The sequence below is a fragment of the Sinocyclocheilus rhinocerous genome, unplaced genomic scaffold (assembly GCF_001515625.1).
Source record: "Sinocyclocheilus rhinocerous isolate Xijiao unplaced genomic scaffold, SAMN03320098_v1.1 scaffold75, whole genome shotgun sequence".
NCBI classification, from domain to species: Eukaryota; Metazoa; Chordata; class Actinopteri; order Cypriniformes; family Cyprinidae; genus Sinocyclocheilus; species Sinocyclocheilus rhinocerous.
Window position 1 is genome coordinate 1274759 of NW_015632455.1, and position 16612 is coordinate 1291370.

The 16612-nt window shown below is 33.8% G+C and overlaps 2 protein-coding genes across 2 annotated transcripts in view; both read right to left on the minus strand.

Annotated features, from left to right (window-relative positions):
* Positions 1 to 13480, minus strand: part of LOC107742323 (leucine-rich repeat serine/threonine-protein kinase 1-like) — a 34879-nt gene extending 21399 nt beyond the window's left edge. Inside the window, exons 1-3 of the mRNA XM_016555244.1 lie at positions 13248 to 13480; positions 11118 to 11298; positions 528 to 698 (exon numbers count right to left, since the gene is read on the minus strand). Of these exons, the coding sequence (XP_016410730.1) occupies positions 528 to 698; positions 11118 to 11190 (244 nt within the window). The 5' untranslated portion in view covers positions 11191 to 11298; positions 13248 to 13480. The remainder of the gene's footprint in view (positions 1 to 527; positions 699 to 11117; positions 11299 to 13247) is intronic.
* A 2248-nt stretch (positions 13481 to 15728) lies between these two features.
* The window catches only part of LOC107742307 (aldehyde dehydrogenase family 1 member A3-like), a 44427-nt gene continuing 43543 nt past the window's right edge, over positions 15729 to 16612 (minus strand). Inside the window, exon 13 of the mRNA XM_016555228.1 lies at positions 15729 to 15872. Within this exon, the coding sequence (XP_016410714.1) occupies positions 15797 to 15872 (76 nt within the window). The 3' untranslated portion in view covers positions 15729 to 15796. The remainder of the gene's footprint in view (positions 15873 to 16612) is intronic.

Sequence of the window (16612 nt, forward strand, 5' to 3'; positions counted from 1 at the left end):
AGCGATCTCTTATGTAAACAGATGCATATAAAAAATAATGCAACAATAGACAGCATATAAATGAAAACTGCATAATGTTACGGAGTAAAATGTTGATCCAGGAAGTGGTATATGTCTGTGCAAGCTTTGGAGGTGTTGATAGAAGCAATTTACTGGATTTATGCTTTGATAATCGTACTGAATATTACCCAGATGTAGTTTTTGATAAAAATTAGATTTTCTCACCTTTTTGCTCAAAATTATGCATTTTTATGAAACCTACCTATATTCAAGTGTTGATAAAAAAAATAATGCTTGATTTTTTTGTTTAAAAATAGAGGCTCTGATCTTTATTTTGGTGTATTGCATATTCAAATATTCAAACAGCAAAATATTCTGGAGGCCATCAAATTTTAGTGAAAATCATCAAAAATCGCTGGCGGTGGCTGGCAACTTTTTGCAAAAAATGCTGGCGGGGAAAGAATTAAGTGCTTATAATGTGAATTTTCAGTCAAAAATGAGAGTATAAAGTGAGCAAATGATCAAACTTACCCCATCTGGTCCCCCTCCGCCGTTATTCTCGCAGGAAAGCCGGATTAGCTCACGTGCCCTCTGGCCCTCGGCTTGTGTATAGGCCTCTTGGATGTTCTTCAGAGTGGGAGAATGACTCAAGGGAACGCTGCCAACCGCCGACTGCTTGGCTCCCATCTCTGGAACGCCTGCGAATGGGGCATAGCCACCACAAACAAACAAAATACTCAGTACAAGAGAAGGAACCTCATGCTAAAGTGAAGACAACGCGATGGGAAATGAGCTCCAGATACAGGAGGCGAGGGAGCAGCCGGGAATCAGGTCAGCCTCATAAAGAATTCACATGCCTTTCCCCCCAGACTGGTGCGCGTGTATTTGCGGAGCTGCGCTTTTCCACGTTCACCTTTGATGTAAAGAGCACCTACTCAGGGGCGGTGAGATGGGGAAGATCTGGGGAGACTGAATGAATAGTGATACTCACACACGCATGCATGCATGCAGTAAGATAAACGGCTGCAGATTCAAACATGTCTAAAAGCAAACACACACACACACAATCTGGACACAAAACACACAAACTAAAAAAGGAATGTATGCTGGTACTGTAGTTTGCATGAAATATTTTTTGGGAAGTTGGCATGCTCTATGGTGTGGCATGCAAAACTTAATCTAAAACTATTTTATGTGGCATTTTGGTGATTCTTTTGTAATTATTATGCATGTTGTTTTGTAACTCCGTGCTATTTTACAAACTAAATGTAATATTTGTACTTTTAAAAATGTATTTCTCAATGCAAGACCACTTAAAATGACATGCAAAAGGCTGATTAAAACTACTCAAACTGAAAAAAGAAATGGTTTTAAGTCACATGGCCTACACTTCATACCTAAAGGGTAGGCCATGTGACTTAACCTTAATAAAATAAGGTTAAGTCACATTTTACTTTAATACAATAAATGGAAAAATAATAATAAAAATTACTACACCTAAAACTAAAAAGCTTGATCTTGCAATAAATAAATAAATACTACTACTACTACTATACTAATAATAATAATAATAATAATAATAATAACAAAAAAAAAATGTAATTAAATAAAAAAAAATTAAATAAGCACCCACGTCCACTAAAGTTAATCTAAAAATACAGCTAAATATGAGTAAAACGACAGGTATAATTGAAATAGATAGATAAATAGATAGATAAACAGATAAGATTATTTTGTATTATTTACTATTATATTATTTATTCATTTTGAATTAGCTTTATGTTTTCTGTTTTCATTTGAATTTTAGTTTAAGTTTTAGTAATTTTATTAGGTTTGTTTCAATTAAGCTGTAATTTCCTTTTTTTTTTTTCTATTTCAATTTGTACTCATTTTATTTCAGTTAGTTGCCAAGGAAATATTTCAAATGTTCATTTACGTTTTGCAAGTTTTTCCATCTAAAGATAGCATTTTATTTCAGCTTTATTTCAATTAACGAAAGCAATAGTCAATAGAAAACAATTTTAATAGTTCAGACAGTACAACGGAAAGAATGACAGATAGACAGAATGATAGTTAGAATGATAGAATGATAGATAGACAGACAGACAGACAGACAGACAGATACATAACATTATATGACTTCAGAAGCTTAATATATCGCATGAGGCTTTACGGTGGTTTTATGGTGTTATTTTGACAGAATTAAAATGACATTAGGGCGAGTAATTGAGAGTGAATGTTCATTTTAGGGTAAACTTCATTGGTCTTTATTAGTAATATTTAAAGAGCACATTATGAGTTGCCATTACTCATATGGCTGGACTATGGTGCACGGGAGTGTTATGATACCAATCCAAGGGGGCAGTGAAGGTCAAATCAATCACTCCCTCCTATTATTCACATTACTCCATCCAGCCCTTTAACATTTATCTGGCAAATGTGACCACTGGCAGACGCTGCTCCATTAACAGCAGCACTGCTCCGATGTAAAGGAGCCGAGCTGGGGGTAAGTGCCAGTATGGCCGTTCGCATTAATAGAAGAAGCTCATATGAATAATTGAGAACGTTTTTTCTGATGAGCGGCTGGAGAAAGCCTGAGAGAGGGTAACCATTAGAAGACATCCAGCCTGCATCAATACAGGCTCAGCTCACGTCCAGCCCAGACCAAATCAACCAAAAACCAAAGCCAAGACAATAGCTCTGCTCTGAATAACAAGCTGAAAACCTTAAAAAAAAAGTTTAAGATTAAAGTGATTATTACGTTTTGAATATGGATATTTTTCTTACAAAAACGTATTGATTCGCTACAGAAGGCTCCTTAAAGGGATAGTTGAAAATTCTGTCATCATTTATCCATTTAAACAGTTGCCGGTAGCCATTGATGTATTATGGAACTCCATGGAAGTCACTGGCTACCAGCAACTGTTTAATTACCAACATCCAAATGTCTTCTTTTGTGTTCAACAGAAGAAAGAAACTCATGTAAGTTTGGGACAACTAGAGGGTGAGTAGAGTTTTGAGAGAATTTTCATTATACCTTTAAGGCATATACTGTAACTTCAAATTTATTATTTACATTTAGTCATTTAGCAGACGCTTTTCTCCAAAGCGACTTACAAATGAGGACAATAAAAGCAGTCAAAACTAACAAAAGAGCAACAATATATAAGTGCAAATGACAAGTCTCGGTTAGCCTAACGCAGTACACGTAGCAAAGTGTGTGTGTGTATATATATATATATATATAATACACATATACACACACACACACACACAAAGGAAAAAAAAGTAGATAGAATAGAAAAAATTGAAAGCTAGTGTTTTTTTTGTTTGTTTTTTTTCAATAAAAAAAGAAGATAAATATAGATAAAGTAGAATTAAAATAGAATAGAATGTGCTAGTTATCATGAATATGATTATAACAAGTTCTGTGTAAAATCCCTTTTCAACTAATCCCATTTTGTGTATATGTGTGTGTGTATAAATAATGTATATGTATATATGTGTGTGTGTGTGTGTGTGTGTGAAATTCAGCTTATCATCAATCACAACTCCATGGTTTCTAGCTGTTTTTGAAGGAGTTATGGTTGATGAGCCTAACTGGATGGTGAAATTTTGATAAAGTGATGGGTTTGTTGAAACCACAAGCAGTTCTGTCTTAGCCAGGTTGAGTTGAAGGTGATGGTCCGTCATCCAACAAGAAATGTCTGTTAGACATGCTGAGATGCGAGAATACTTTTCATTAAATACTGAAAAGTATATATAAAAACAGCAGCTACATTCTTAAATTAAACACGGCCTATTTTAATTTTGTGTGTTGTGTATTTTTTGGAGTTTCCATGCCATTAACTCAGTAACATGCTAGAATTAGCTTTTATTTTAATTTTTGTTTAAGTTTTAGTAAATTTGTTGTCGTTTTTTTTATATTTCTATTCATCTTAAAATTTCGGTTTTAGTCATTTTAGTACTTCAACTAAAGGCAACATTTTTATTTCGGCTTGGTTTAAAGTTCATCATCATAAAAGTTATCATCTTCTGTAATATTTATTTTTTGCTTTATTTGGAGTTTCTCTGGATGTTATGGGCTTTCAACTGACTTCCTCTGATCAACAGACCATAACAGCTTTACAAAACACATCTAAAACTGTGATGCTTTCATTTATTCACACAAAACTTTCAGTGCTGGACAGATTCCAGGTCATACACAAAAAAAACGGTGTTATCATTTTCCTAATGGTATTATCATTTTGTTTCTTACAAACATGCAGCTTTTCACTTCACAAGGCATTAACTGATGGACTGGAGTGGTGTGGATTACTTGTGGATTATTGTGATGTTTTTATCAGCTGTTTGGACTCATTCTGACGGCACCCATTCACTGCAGAGCATCCATTGCGGAGCAAGTGATGCAATGCTACATTTCTTCAAATCTGATGAAGAAACAAATCTACATCTTGGATAGCCTGAAGGTGAGTAAATTTTTAGCAAATTTTTTTTGGGTGAACAATCCCTTTAATGTGATTCAGTTTGAACTCTCAGTTTCAATGAATCAATTTAAAATTTTAATGATTTTATATACAAATATATGTTAAATGTATTCAAAACCTGAAAAATATCAAGATGTAATTTTAGCTATATCTCTCAACTCTAAATGTGACGGCAAACCTCTTAAATTTCATCCCATTAACACATAAATGAAATGAGTTAACACTTACTCAGAATCTGCTGATTAGATCAGTCATCTAACTTTCACTTTTTCATTCGTTCTCCAGTGTAAAAAAGATCTTATTTAATCACCTTTAAACCCCTTAAAATATAGAAATTGTTTACGAGACACTGAAATCTTGCCGAGTTCAAGACTACTAACTTCTAAGAAAAGCACAAGCGATCAAGACCATTCAAACCACTTGAAAAATCAGACAACGTGAATGACGCCAAAAAAAAATGAAGTCTGAGGATGATCAGAGAGACTAAAAAACAAAAAATAAATGACTTTATAGTTAAAGCACAATCTCTCTTATAAGTTCAGAGAATTGTCAATGAAAGGTTCGCCAATGCGATCACTTCCTAACCCCCGATTTCTACTGTGAACACTGACCCGAAACGCTGAAAAACGAGACGTTCACAATGCAAACGTACCTTATCATTCTGCCCGGATCTATCCAGCGATCATCTCATTACTGTGCTTCAGGAGCCCAGACTCGATGTATGTCCAGCACCTGTGAGCATTAGCCTGACTCTGTGCCTATAGAGCGGAATGACTCCCGTCTCCTCCCTGCCTGTTGTCCTTAATGGCAAGGTTATCTTACACTGCAAACACATTAAAGAGTGAAACCCAACCCTCCCTGGCCGGCTGCTGTGTCTCTGTCCCTCCCTAGAGGACCTCAGATTGCGTTTGCAGTTACAGCTCAAGCCGCGCTAAGCCAGATTAGCACACTAGCCTCCTTCTGCAGCGTGTGTTTCTGTCACACGAGACCAGACGACACACTCAATCACACACACAGACGTGACGGGACTCAGACATGAGCCACACACCAACAGATGCGCGCAAACTCAAGGTTGCTAATGGTAACCGTGTTGCTGATGCTGAACCGGTGGGAAAAAGGAAACCCAACACCTACGGCATGAGGTTTCACCTCTGGGGGGATATCGACTGTTTTTTGCGGGATGCTTGCTTCATCGGTTTTCTGGAAAAATGCAAACCAGTCCAGCATAGAAACTCCTTATATATGACATCTATAGGGATGGTCGTAGATTAATATAGTTGTTTGGACCAAATCTAATTTTGTTGTTGTTGTTGTTGTTATCAATTGATCAACAACAATTATCATCAAATTTTGATTCAGAAGTTGAGACACACTTGACTGAATTTGATTGAAGCATTTAGTGTTGTACTTAAAAATATTCCCTGAGAAATATGTGCTACTGTTAAATATCTACCACAATATAATTTGATTTATATACTGCAAAAAAGTATATACACAGACCACATTCTTTATTATGAATTTTCTATATTCAACATGCAGAAATATTAAAATAAAATATAAATTAAAATAAATGAATCAATACATTTATTTATTTAGCTGAATAGAAAGTTTCTTACCATTATATAGGAGCTATACAGGATATACAGTGGGTACGGAAAGTATTCAGACCCCCTTAAATTTTTCACTCTTTGTTATATTGCAGCCATTTGCTAAAATCATTTAAGTTAATTTTTTTTCCTCATTAATGTACACACAGCACCCCATATTGACAGAAAAACACAGAATTGTTGACATTTTTGCAGATTTATCAAAAAAGAAAAACTGAAATATCACACTAGTTTGGAGACCTACTCAATCTTTATTAGGAATATTTTCAACATTCAACAAACAAACAAACGAACAAACACCTCTATATAATTATTAATTCGTTCAATCAATCAAAAAACGAATTTATTTATTTTTAAAATGGTTTGTTTTATGAATATATCAATACATGTATTTATTTATAAATATTTATTAATAATTTATTAATATATTATGTTTCTTACCAGCGACACACAGTTGTCAAATATTTGGAGATATATTCATTCGTCATTATTTATTATTGCCATTTTCAACATTCAACATAAAAATAAATAAGTACCTCTATATATTCGATAAATAAAAAAATAATGCATCATATATTAATTTTTTTTAATGAATTTATCACAACTACAAATAACACAAATGTATGTAGTGATAAAAAAAATGCTAAGCAAATCTAAAATACATCTGTCTACAAAACTAGTTTCAAACATTTTAGCAGAAATATTTAGAAGAAAGTGTTTTTAAGACCAAGAGTAACTAATTCAGTCAAGTGTGTTCAAACTTTTGATTGCTAATTTAGAGGCCGTTTTTGGCAAATTTAAAATGTGATAGTAGCTACTGGTCAACAACAAATGAGATTGAGCACAATCAACTATATGAATCTGTAGTCATGCCTATATTAATCAGCAGCCGAATATGAATAAAGGTTGAGAGCAGAACGCACAAATGCTGCTAGCATACAGGCCAATCTCACATTCAAACTTGAGTATATGTGAGAGGAAGTGACGTTCACTGTTTCACTTCATATTTCTATAAATGCTGTGCAGACGGTCAAGTTCCTCGAACCATAACTGCACTACAGATGGTGTCTCAGGTTTCAGAGGGGTGAAAAGAACAACCAAACCCAAACAAATCTTTTATTATATACGCTGCTTCTTACATGCTACACCAGGCCCATGTTATCCCATTCTCAGTACCACAATACCACACTCTCACATGACACAGTAAAGTTGCTGAACTGGTGTTTCTCTCAGAGGGAAATATTAACTTTCGTAGTGGTACGATTATGCAAAATGAGTGTTTCAACAAACACACACACACAACAGTACACCACATGCACTGGCAACATGCCGTTTGTAAAGCAATGAGGAAGTTTCTCATGCCTTCGCTGAGAAAAATGTCACTGTTTTTAGGGTTTATTTAGAGGATCTGCTGTCAATCTGTCTTGAGAAGTCAAACAATTTTTTTAGTTTTTTGCAAGTAGATTACTGCCAGATAGGGTCCCAAATGAACACTGAATAAAGTGCCATTTGTGACAAATATACAAAGAAAAAAAAAAACCCCTACTAAATAGGGTTGCACGGTGTACTGGAAAAACACTGGTATATACACCATATTTCAAACGTTTCTGCAGGTTTTATGAAGTTAATTTAAGACCATTTTAAGACCAAGCAAAGAAAATGTAAGGAATAAATTGAAGGAAACAAAATACATCAATAGTGTGTACAAAATAGCTTAACTAGAATATGGAAATAACTATTAAAATGGATTAAAACGAGAACAATTATCTTGCAAAAGGGCTCAGAAAAATCAACTTTATTCAACGGGTAAACAAGTTTTTGCAGTGCATTCAAAAAGCTGTAGCAAACAGATAAAACTCACTCTACAGGATAATTGTGATGAGGATATAAGATATTGTGAATATTGATATAATGCTGATGCTCCAGTTTATATTTGTGTAAGTGCTCTGTGATGAGCATCAAAGGTTTCTTATAACGTGTTATTGCAGCGTTAGGCATTGCAGCCAATCACAGACATTTCGGTTGAGTACATTAACGTAATGATCAATCAGACAGGCCGAATCCACTCAATAGCGCTGAAAAAGCTCACCCAAAGCACATTCGTGAATCCCTTCATTAATTACAAACAACACAATGTAATTAAGAGATTGATTATGCAGAGCTGTCAGCTGCATTGATTATAATGGGAGTTTTCTCTCAGTCAGAGCTTCAGTGATTACAATAGGAGCGCTCTTGTTTCACTCTCTGTATATAATATACATTTGTCACACTGTTAACTGCACACTGCAAAGTTTCTGGATTGACAGCCTTATTTAAATGGTGGATTGAATCCGAAACTGCGATGATTGACAGTGATAAGCATAGTAACAGATGGGGCAAAACAACAGATACTGTATGTCAAAACAGATCTGTGCATTAAATGCAAACTGTATAGTTTGCATTTAAAGTGTAAATGCAAACTAATAAATCTGACACTTGTTCTATGTAATGTGCTGCTTTTTACAGGTAGATTGCACTTTATGTGTAATGCAATATTAGTTATTCAATAACAAAAAAAAATTTTGTTTTAATCTCTTAAGTTTTACTAAACATGCACTGTTCTTAATAAAACTTTCAGTTATCTTTTGAGGCTGCTTATTTGTCACCTATGGTATCGATTTAGTATTAATACCGAGGTATTAGATTCTGGTATCATACCGAAGCCACAATTATGGCATCAAGCCCTCCCTACAGCTAAATAATTAAACTATCATAATAATAATAATAATAATAAAATTAAATGTTGATAAATATTTAAATATTTGTTTTTTTATTTTTTAATGCCTCAAAACAAAATAATATTAATTATTAATATTTTAAATATTTAATAGTTATTTGTTAATAATAATTTATTGATACTATTAATAATATTTATTTATTTATCTATTTAACAATTATTAATATTTATTTATTTACAATTATTTATTAAATATTTTAATTAGGGCTGTCAGTTTAACGGGTTAACTTAATTAGTTATGAAAAAATAACGCAATTAAAATATTTTAACACAGTTAACGCACTGGCCCCGCCCCCAAACCTGTACATCATCTTATATTTCATACAGTTGACTGTTGACAAATATGATGCAGGGCAACAACTCCATAAATGCAGTTATGCCCTAAAAATCAAGATATTGGTGCAAAAAAAAATGCCCCTGTATGTTTTGTCTTATATTTATATCATATGATAAGCGATATCACACCAGCAGCTAGAGTAATATCACACGAGTGCTGATTTTGTCCCGAATATCACAAGTTTAAATGGGATTTTATACAACAGTTCAGTAAATAAGTTGATAGTGTTATATTTTAAACACAATATTATATTATGCGTTTTGCTCAATTTTGCAGAAACCATATTACCCGTCTCCGAGCAACACAGCGGTGTTTAGTTTCTGAATGAATCCACATTTTGAACGAATCATGTGAAATCAATGATTCAAAAGCCCCTTCTTAAAGAGAGCCTTTACTTAATTCCTGAATGAATCAGCTGTTTGAACAAATCGAATGAATGAATGAATGAATGACTCAATGACTTACTCATGAAGACATTTACCGCCACCTACTGGTTTCTTATTTAGAGTAGAATTTCATTTAAAAAGTATGTCTTATTTACATATTAATAAAAAAATGTATATTCATAAAAAAAATTATTAAAGGGATAGTTCACCCAAAAATTTTAAATAAAAAAAAGAAGAAAAAAACTACTTAAAGCTACAAGACATTTACCGCCACCTGCTGGCAGATTTAGTTTCTTATTTAGAGTATTATTTCATTAATAAATAAATAAATAAATAATATTAATACAAATAAAAACATTAAAGGGATAGTTCACGCAAAATTTTTTTTATTCTGTCATCATTTACTGACCCTCATGTCGTTTCAAACCTTTCTTTTGTGGAACATAAAAGAAGGTATTTTGAAGACTGTTGGTAACAAAGCTGTTTTGGTTACCAATGACTTTCATTGTATGAACAAACAATACTGAAATTAGTGCTGGGCGGTATGACCAAAAATTGATATCACGATATTTTTCAAAATTATACTGGTTTCACGGTACATGACGGTATTTTTTTTTCATGCATGACCGGGTGTTAACCATATTTTCTACTGATTGAGAGAGGAAATACTGCAGTATATTGACTTAGAATGCCCTATTTTACTGTCATGATGAGTGAATATTGTCAAAAAATACCACACTAAATAGTGACTAAACACGACCCCTTTTAATACCTGAAATGTTTCTTAAATTATCTTCTTTTATGTTCCATAGTTTACGTTAGGCCGTTGTAGCCTAAATGTTTATGTGTAATAAGTTTTATGTTGAATCAAATAAAATGTTTCTCTCTAAAGCTACAATTTGTAATATCTGCTTGATACTTTCTCATTTAACACGTAAAATAGCTTTAAATAATCTTTTGTGGGTATTTTCACAGTCAAATTTATTTTGCGATTAATTAGATTAATTAATTGAAACATCATGTAATGAATTAGATTAAAAATTTTAATCGACTGACAGCCCTAATTTTAATAAATAAATACTTTTTTCTGATTAGTTTGAGTAGTAATAGTATATATTTATTTAATGCCATGTCAGCATCAAAGACATCAAATGGCAAAAACAGTTTAAAAAATACAAGTATAACAAATACAATAAAAACCAGCAAACAAACAAACACAAGGTATATCACACAAGATTTTTTACATTAACGTGATAACAATTCTAAAACTTTTCTTGGCAGAATTTTACTAAATAACTCTTTAAGTGAGTTCACTCCATAAAACAGTTTCCTCTGTACATTAAAAGCTGGACAGTCCAATAAAATATGAGAAAGGGGAACCTTGCAAAACATACATTGAGTAGTGTCTTCACCTTTAAGCAAAAATGCTTGAGTCAGACTTGTATGACCTATGCGACATCTGGTAAATACATGATTAGTTTGAGATTATTTTTGGACCCTGCTGGATGTGTAAAGGTTTCTTACCAGCTTGCTCCTCCATGCTGCTGGTGCTGCCGCCCGGATCTGCAGTCTCTTTGACGTACCAGTACGACGACATATTTCAGGCTGAAAGCTGCAGTGTCATTCGCAAGACGTCTTCATGGACCGAAGATACATAAAATGCCCCTTCAGGAACAGATTGCATGACATCCATCCATTCGTTTGTCTTCAAAACAAAATTTAGAGACACGTTAAACTTCTAGACAAGCAAAACATAACCAGACAACACTATGTAGAATGCAACAGAATTAGGGCTGCACGATAAATATTGCACGATATTTAATGCGCATCTCGTCAGTAAAGCCGGTCTCTCTAATCAGCGGTAAATCTCTACACGTGGAGCAGCATTTACTACACAGAGCTGTTGTTCACAGACAAGCTGCGCAAAACATGCGCAAAATATGATCGTGGTTTTGTGCAGCTTGTCTGTGAACAACAGCTCGGTGTAGTAAATGCTGCTCCACGTGAAAGCACGCACGTGTAGAGATTTACCGCTGATTACAGAACCGGCTTTACTGACGAGATGCGCATCAAATATCGTGCGATATTTATCGTGCAGCCCTAAACAGAATATAGATAATTTTGGAAATATTAATTGCATTGCTTCATTAAAGATATACACTGATAGCATTAAGGTAAATCATAAACCATGTCACACACTTGCAGGTTTTGACATTAAAGTAAAAATTAAATAAAAATGTACCCTTTTTAATACACTTTCCTGGTCTTATTCATTAGTACAGGTCGTTAAAAAGCAAAAAAAACAAAAAAAAAACTGTCTTTCTGATCTCCTAAATTTTAAAATGCATGAAAGTCCAAGTCCAACCCTGCATTTTTCTTGATGAACATCCATTCTCCCTCAGAAACAGATCCAGTTATGAAGCAAAGCAGATTGTGAACAATGTATAATTTCAATATAACATTTGATTTGAATATGAAAATCCGGCAAGGAAGCGACACAACAGGCATCTGAGACTTTCTTATGCAGTTCCTCGAACATAACGCCGCTGCCAATCTTTGTTATAGAAGTCCAATGTAAAGGAAGTCTAATAATTTTTCGCTTTCGATTGTAAAAGCTAGACGTTAACCAATCCATGTACCAGCTCTGTCCAGCTGACTAATTCTTCTAGACGTCTACAATCCACCACATCCAGCAAAACCCTTTTCCAGAGCTGAAGTGTTGTGCCAGCTAAAGACGTGACTCATTTTTCCTTGGCTTGAGGTCATTGGTCATTTGGTTACAAACAAAACAAGCTTTCTTTTGTGAGTTACAGTAGCTACATTGAATTTTAACGAGTGACCTCCGCAGCGCTGGTACAACCAGACACATTTGGACTCTTATTCTGCAATTAAATGTTTTAAAAGAATGGACGCGTCTCATGAAATATCAAGGAGAACCATGGTAAACATTCAATACTAGATCAAACTACCATGGTATTGTCAAATGATACCAGTACTTAACTGACCAGGCTTACATACTCCAAATAAAGTTTACAACTCTGTTTAGTCATGTAGAAGACACCGGGGCTAGTTGTCACATATACTCCAGTGATTATTTCCCACTTTGTGCTTATTTTTAAACTTTCCGCTTCTGTATAGAAACAAACTTCAAAGACACGACTACAAAAACATTAATTATTAAACATTTCTAAAACATTTGGCCCACTGAACACACCATAGCCCAAAAACAGGTCATGATGTCAAGGGGTAAGTTGTCACAATTTACACTTAATGGGTTTTTCAGCCAACTTTAAGCATTAAAACAGTCACAAAAACTAAATTAATGAACAACATGAACAATTCAACATGCAAAACCACTGCTAGACAAAAAAAAACACAAAAAAAACACGTATGGACTTTTGACTCCACACCTCAGGGTTACTGAGATTTGTGGCAACTTCCCCGTGTGTGACAACTTGCCCCAGTCGCTCAGTTTGCTGAATGAATGTCACTGTTTACAATGTCTCACCTGCACTGCAAACGCTGCACGACGCGCTAAAGTCTACAAACAAACGCTGCAGGCGCTCCAAGCGAGTTGCGTCGCAAATAGTGCAGTCGAGGTGAGTTTGTGGAGCCTATTCAACATCACAAGATAGTTTAGTGTAGGCTACTTACCACATGTTGAATACGTGATATGTCCTGTAGTGTAAACCGTGGACTAAAGCGGCGCCCGCCTCTGATGCTTTTGGTTTGGATGAGTTTGGCGGACGCTCGCGGATCACACCACAGATTTCTACTTCCTGATCTGAGGGACACACTTTCTTTCCTGAGGAGCCCAGAGTCAAGTCAGTCTGCGGCTCATGCGCGCACGCGCCGCTTTAACCTGCCGGGGAATTTCCGTAGACTTCTGTTGTGTGAGTTCATTTATTTTTATAGCCTACCTGAAAGTTGGTATAAACCTGTTTGGATTTCTTTCTTATGCTGAACACAAAAGAAAATATTTCTGGATATTTTATGCTGGAAAAAAAAAGGACCAGTAGCTGTTACCCACATTCTTCAAAATAGCCTACTGTTTTCTTTTGTGTTCAACAAAAGAAGGAAATTCATTCAGGGTTTGAACAACTTGAGGGTGAGTAAATTATTATTATTATTTTTTTTTGGGGGGGGGGTTGAACTATCACTTTAAGCCATTTTTCTCATAGGCTGTATGTACATCCACAGAAACCTGTTTACATGATTATGTAACATGATTACATATGATTATTAGCGAAATATGATTTACCGGTTTATTTCACCTCAGACGTCCTCACAGGCATGTTCCAGCATGTTCCACTGTATGTGTGCAGACATGTACCCTCAGAAGTAGAAACAAACATTAATCTATAGCCTATAAAAGAGGACACACCACAGATTTCTATTCTTACTGTACAGTCGTGGACAAAATTATTACAACCCTAATATTTTTTACCAGCTAAAAAATGGTTTTAAGTCAGTTATTTCTAACTGAAGCATCTTGGAGACGTTGGCACAGTTCTTCTGGATTGAGTCTGTCTCAGTTTGTTCTGTTTCTTCATGTGATTCCAGACAGACTGATGATGATCAGATCAGATCTCTGTGTCAGACAAAAATCTCACTGGATTATTACAATTAATGGCAAAATGAACGTTTGGAAATGTAAACTGATGTTTCCTACTGACACACTGCAGCAAGAGATAGAAATAACTGACTTTAAACCATTTTTTAGCTGGTGATTTTGGCCACCGCTATATAAGGCTATTTCTGCAACAATGGGACTTTTAAGAGGAGTTCAGAGGGCTTGATTTTTATTAAAAAATAACATTTTTCAACTTATTTTCTATTTGTAATGTACAAGTCAAATTAAAACCTTTTTTTTACAATTTCGTTTGACTTTTTATTGCCTTTTTTTGCTGAATTTAGATTTTTATGCATGTCTTTGTTATTTATTATTTTTATTTATTTTTTAAATGTTTTTATTTTTTAAATGTTAAAATCGCAAAAAATCAAGATGTGGACTAAAATCATATTAAAACCTTTTTTTTTTTTTTTTTTTCAATTTTGTTCTGCATTCTGACAAATTGAATGAACATTAATTATTGACCTGATAAACATTATGTAATTTAGTGGCTGTTTGAAATGAAACTAATGACAAAGTGTTATATAGGAAATGTCGATTTTTATATCGGGGCTGGTTGAAAGTCTTGACAGGTGTTTTATGTGTCATCATGTTTCAATAGACTAAATGTATAATTAAAATGTGATTTTGACTAGGTTTCTTTGTGCATAGTGCCATTGCACTCTTATTTTTTTATTTGTCCATTTTTTTTTGTTTTGTTTTTTTTAATTTTGTTTTATTTTTAAAATGCTAAAAACACAAAAAATCAAGATGCGGACTGAAATCATATTTCTTTCCCTATTTATATATATATACACATATATATACACACACATATATATATATATACTGTAAATTAGTATCAAAATGACAAAAAAGGTTAATTCATGTGATTTTTTTATTTATTGATTCATTGATTCAGATCCAGCTTTTTTTTTTCTTTTTTTTTTTTAAATCAATAGCTATTTAATAAGTCAAAGTAAGCAATATATTTTAAGCAATTACATCAATTCACCTGTCATAAGATGAATGTATGTGTATGTACTTTTAACAAATCACTTTTAATTCCAATTATACATTAGTATATGCAGGGCAACACACTGTACATATACAGTGCAGAAAATGGTTCATCAATTCAGTTTGCATTCAGCATCACAAAGCAAATGTAGTAACAGTTACATCTTTTATCAAATTAAATCCAAAAATGTGATGTCTTTACACATAAAAGACTATCCTTGGTAACATATTTAGATTTAGCTGCCATGACAGAAGACCTCTAAGACAAACTGAACCTCCAAAACAAGCAAAGCAAAGGACGTGTAGATGTGAAAATCGTTTTCATGTGAATCTATAGCAATAAAACTACATAAAGCATATGCACTTCAACAACATGGATATATATATATATATATATCTTTATATTAGTAAATATTGAGAGATGATGGATGACTTTGCTTGATATTAAAACATCCAAATTAAATAAAAATAAAAACACAAACTTTCTTTCTTTTTTTTGACCCTGTACAGCACATCTACATGAAATAAACAGAAAGGAGCTGCAGTGAGACTGATGGTAAAGAGTTTCTTCAGATCACAGTGTCAGCTGCTCGCTGAGTTTCAGAGTGATGGCTTTGACCTCGGTGTACTCCGCCAACGCATACTCACCCCTGCACACAGGTAATATTGATACTCTTAATACTGTTTTTATGAAGGAAATTTGCATGCATAATCACAGGAAAATAAGCTTTTCCTACTCTAACCCTACAAAGCCTACTGTATCATATTTGATAAGCAAATGAAGACTCTAATTATCAATATGATGAAAACTTTGCTGAAAAACCTGTTGTTCATAATCTGCTACATGCCTTTTGTCATCTGACTGATAGTTTATACTTTTTTAGCAAGTAAAAGACCTTTTAGTATAATTGTACAAACATCCACCTTCAAGTCGTTGTTCACGTGTGTTTTTGCTGTGAAATCTTTATTCAGGGAATATGAGAATAACTTGTTGTTAGTAATATTTAAAGATGAACTGAAGCAACTTAAGTTTACTTGATTATCCATACATTATTTAATGTTCAAATGTGAGTATCAAATATGATCATCAGGCATTTGAGGAGCGTTTATTTGTTAGTCTCTCAATCATCATTGTATTACATTGCATTATATGTTTTGAAACTACAGAGCTTTGATCATAAAACTAAGCAAATGTGACCCTGGAGCACAAAAGCAGTCTTAAGTCACTGGGGGATATTTGTAGCAATAGCCAACAACAATACAATTTTATGCCAAACATCATTAGGATATTAAGTAAAGATCATGTTCCATGAAGATATTTTGTAAATTTCCTACCGTAAATATATCAAAACGTAATTTTTGATTAGTAATATGCATTGCTAAGAACTTC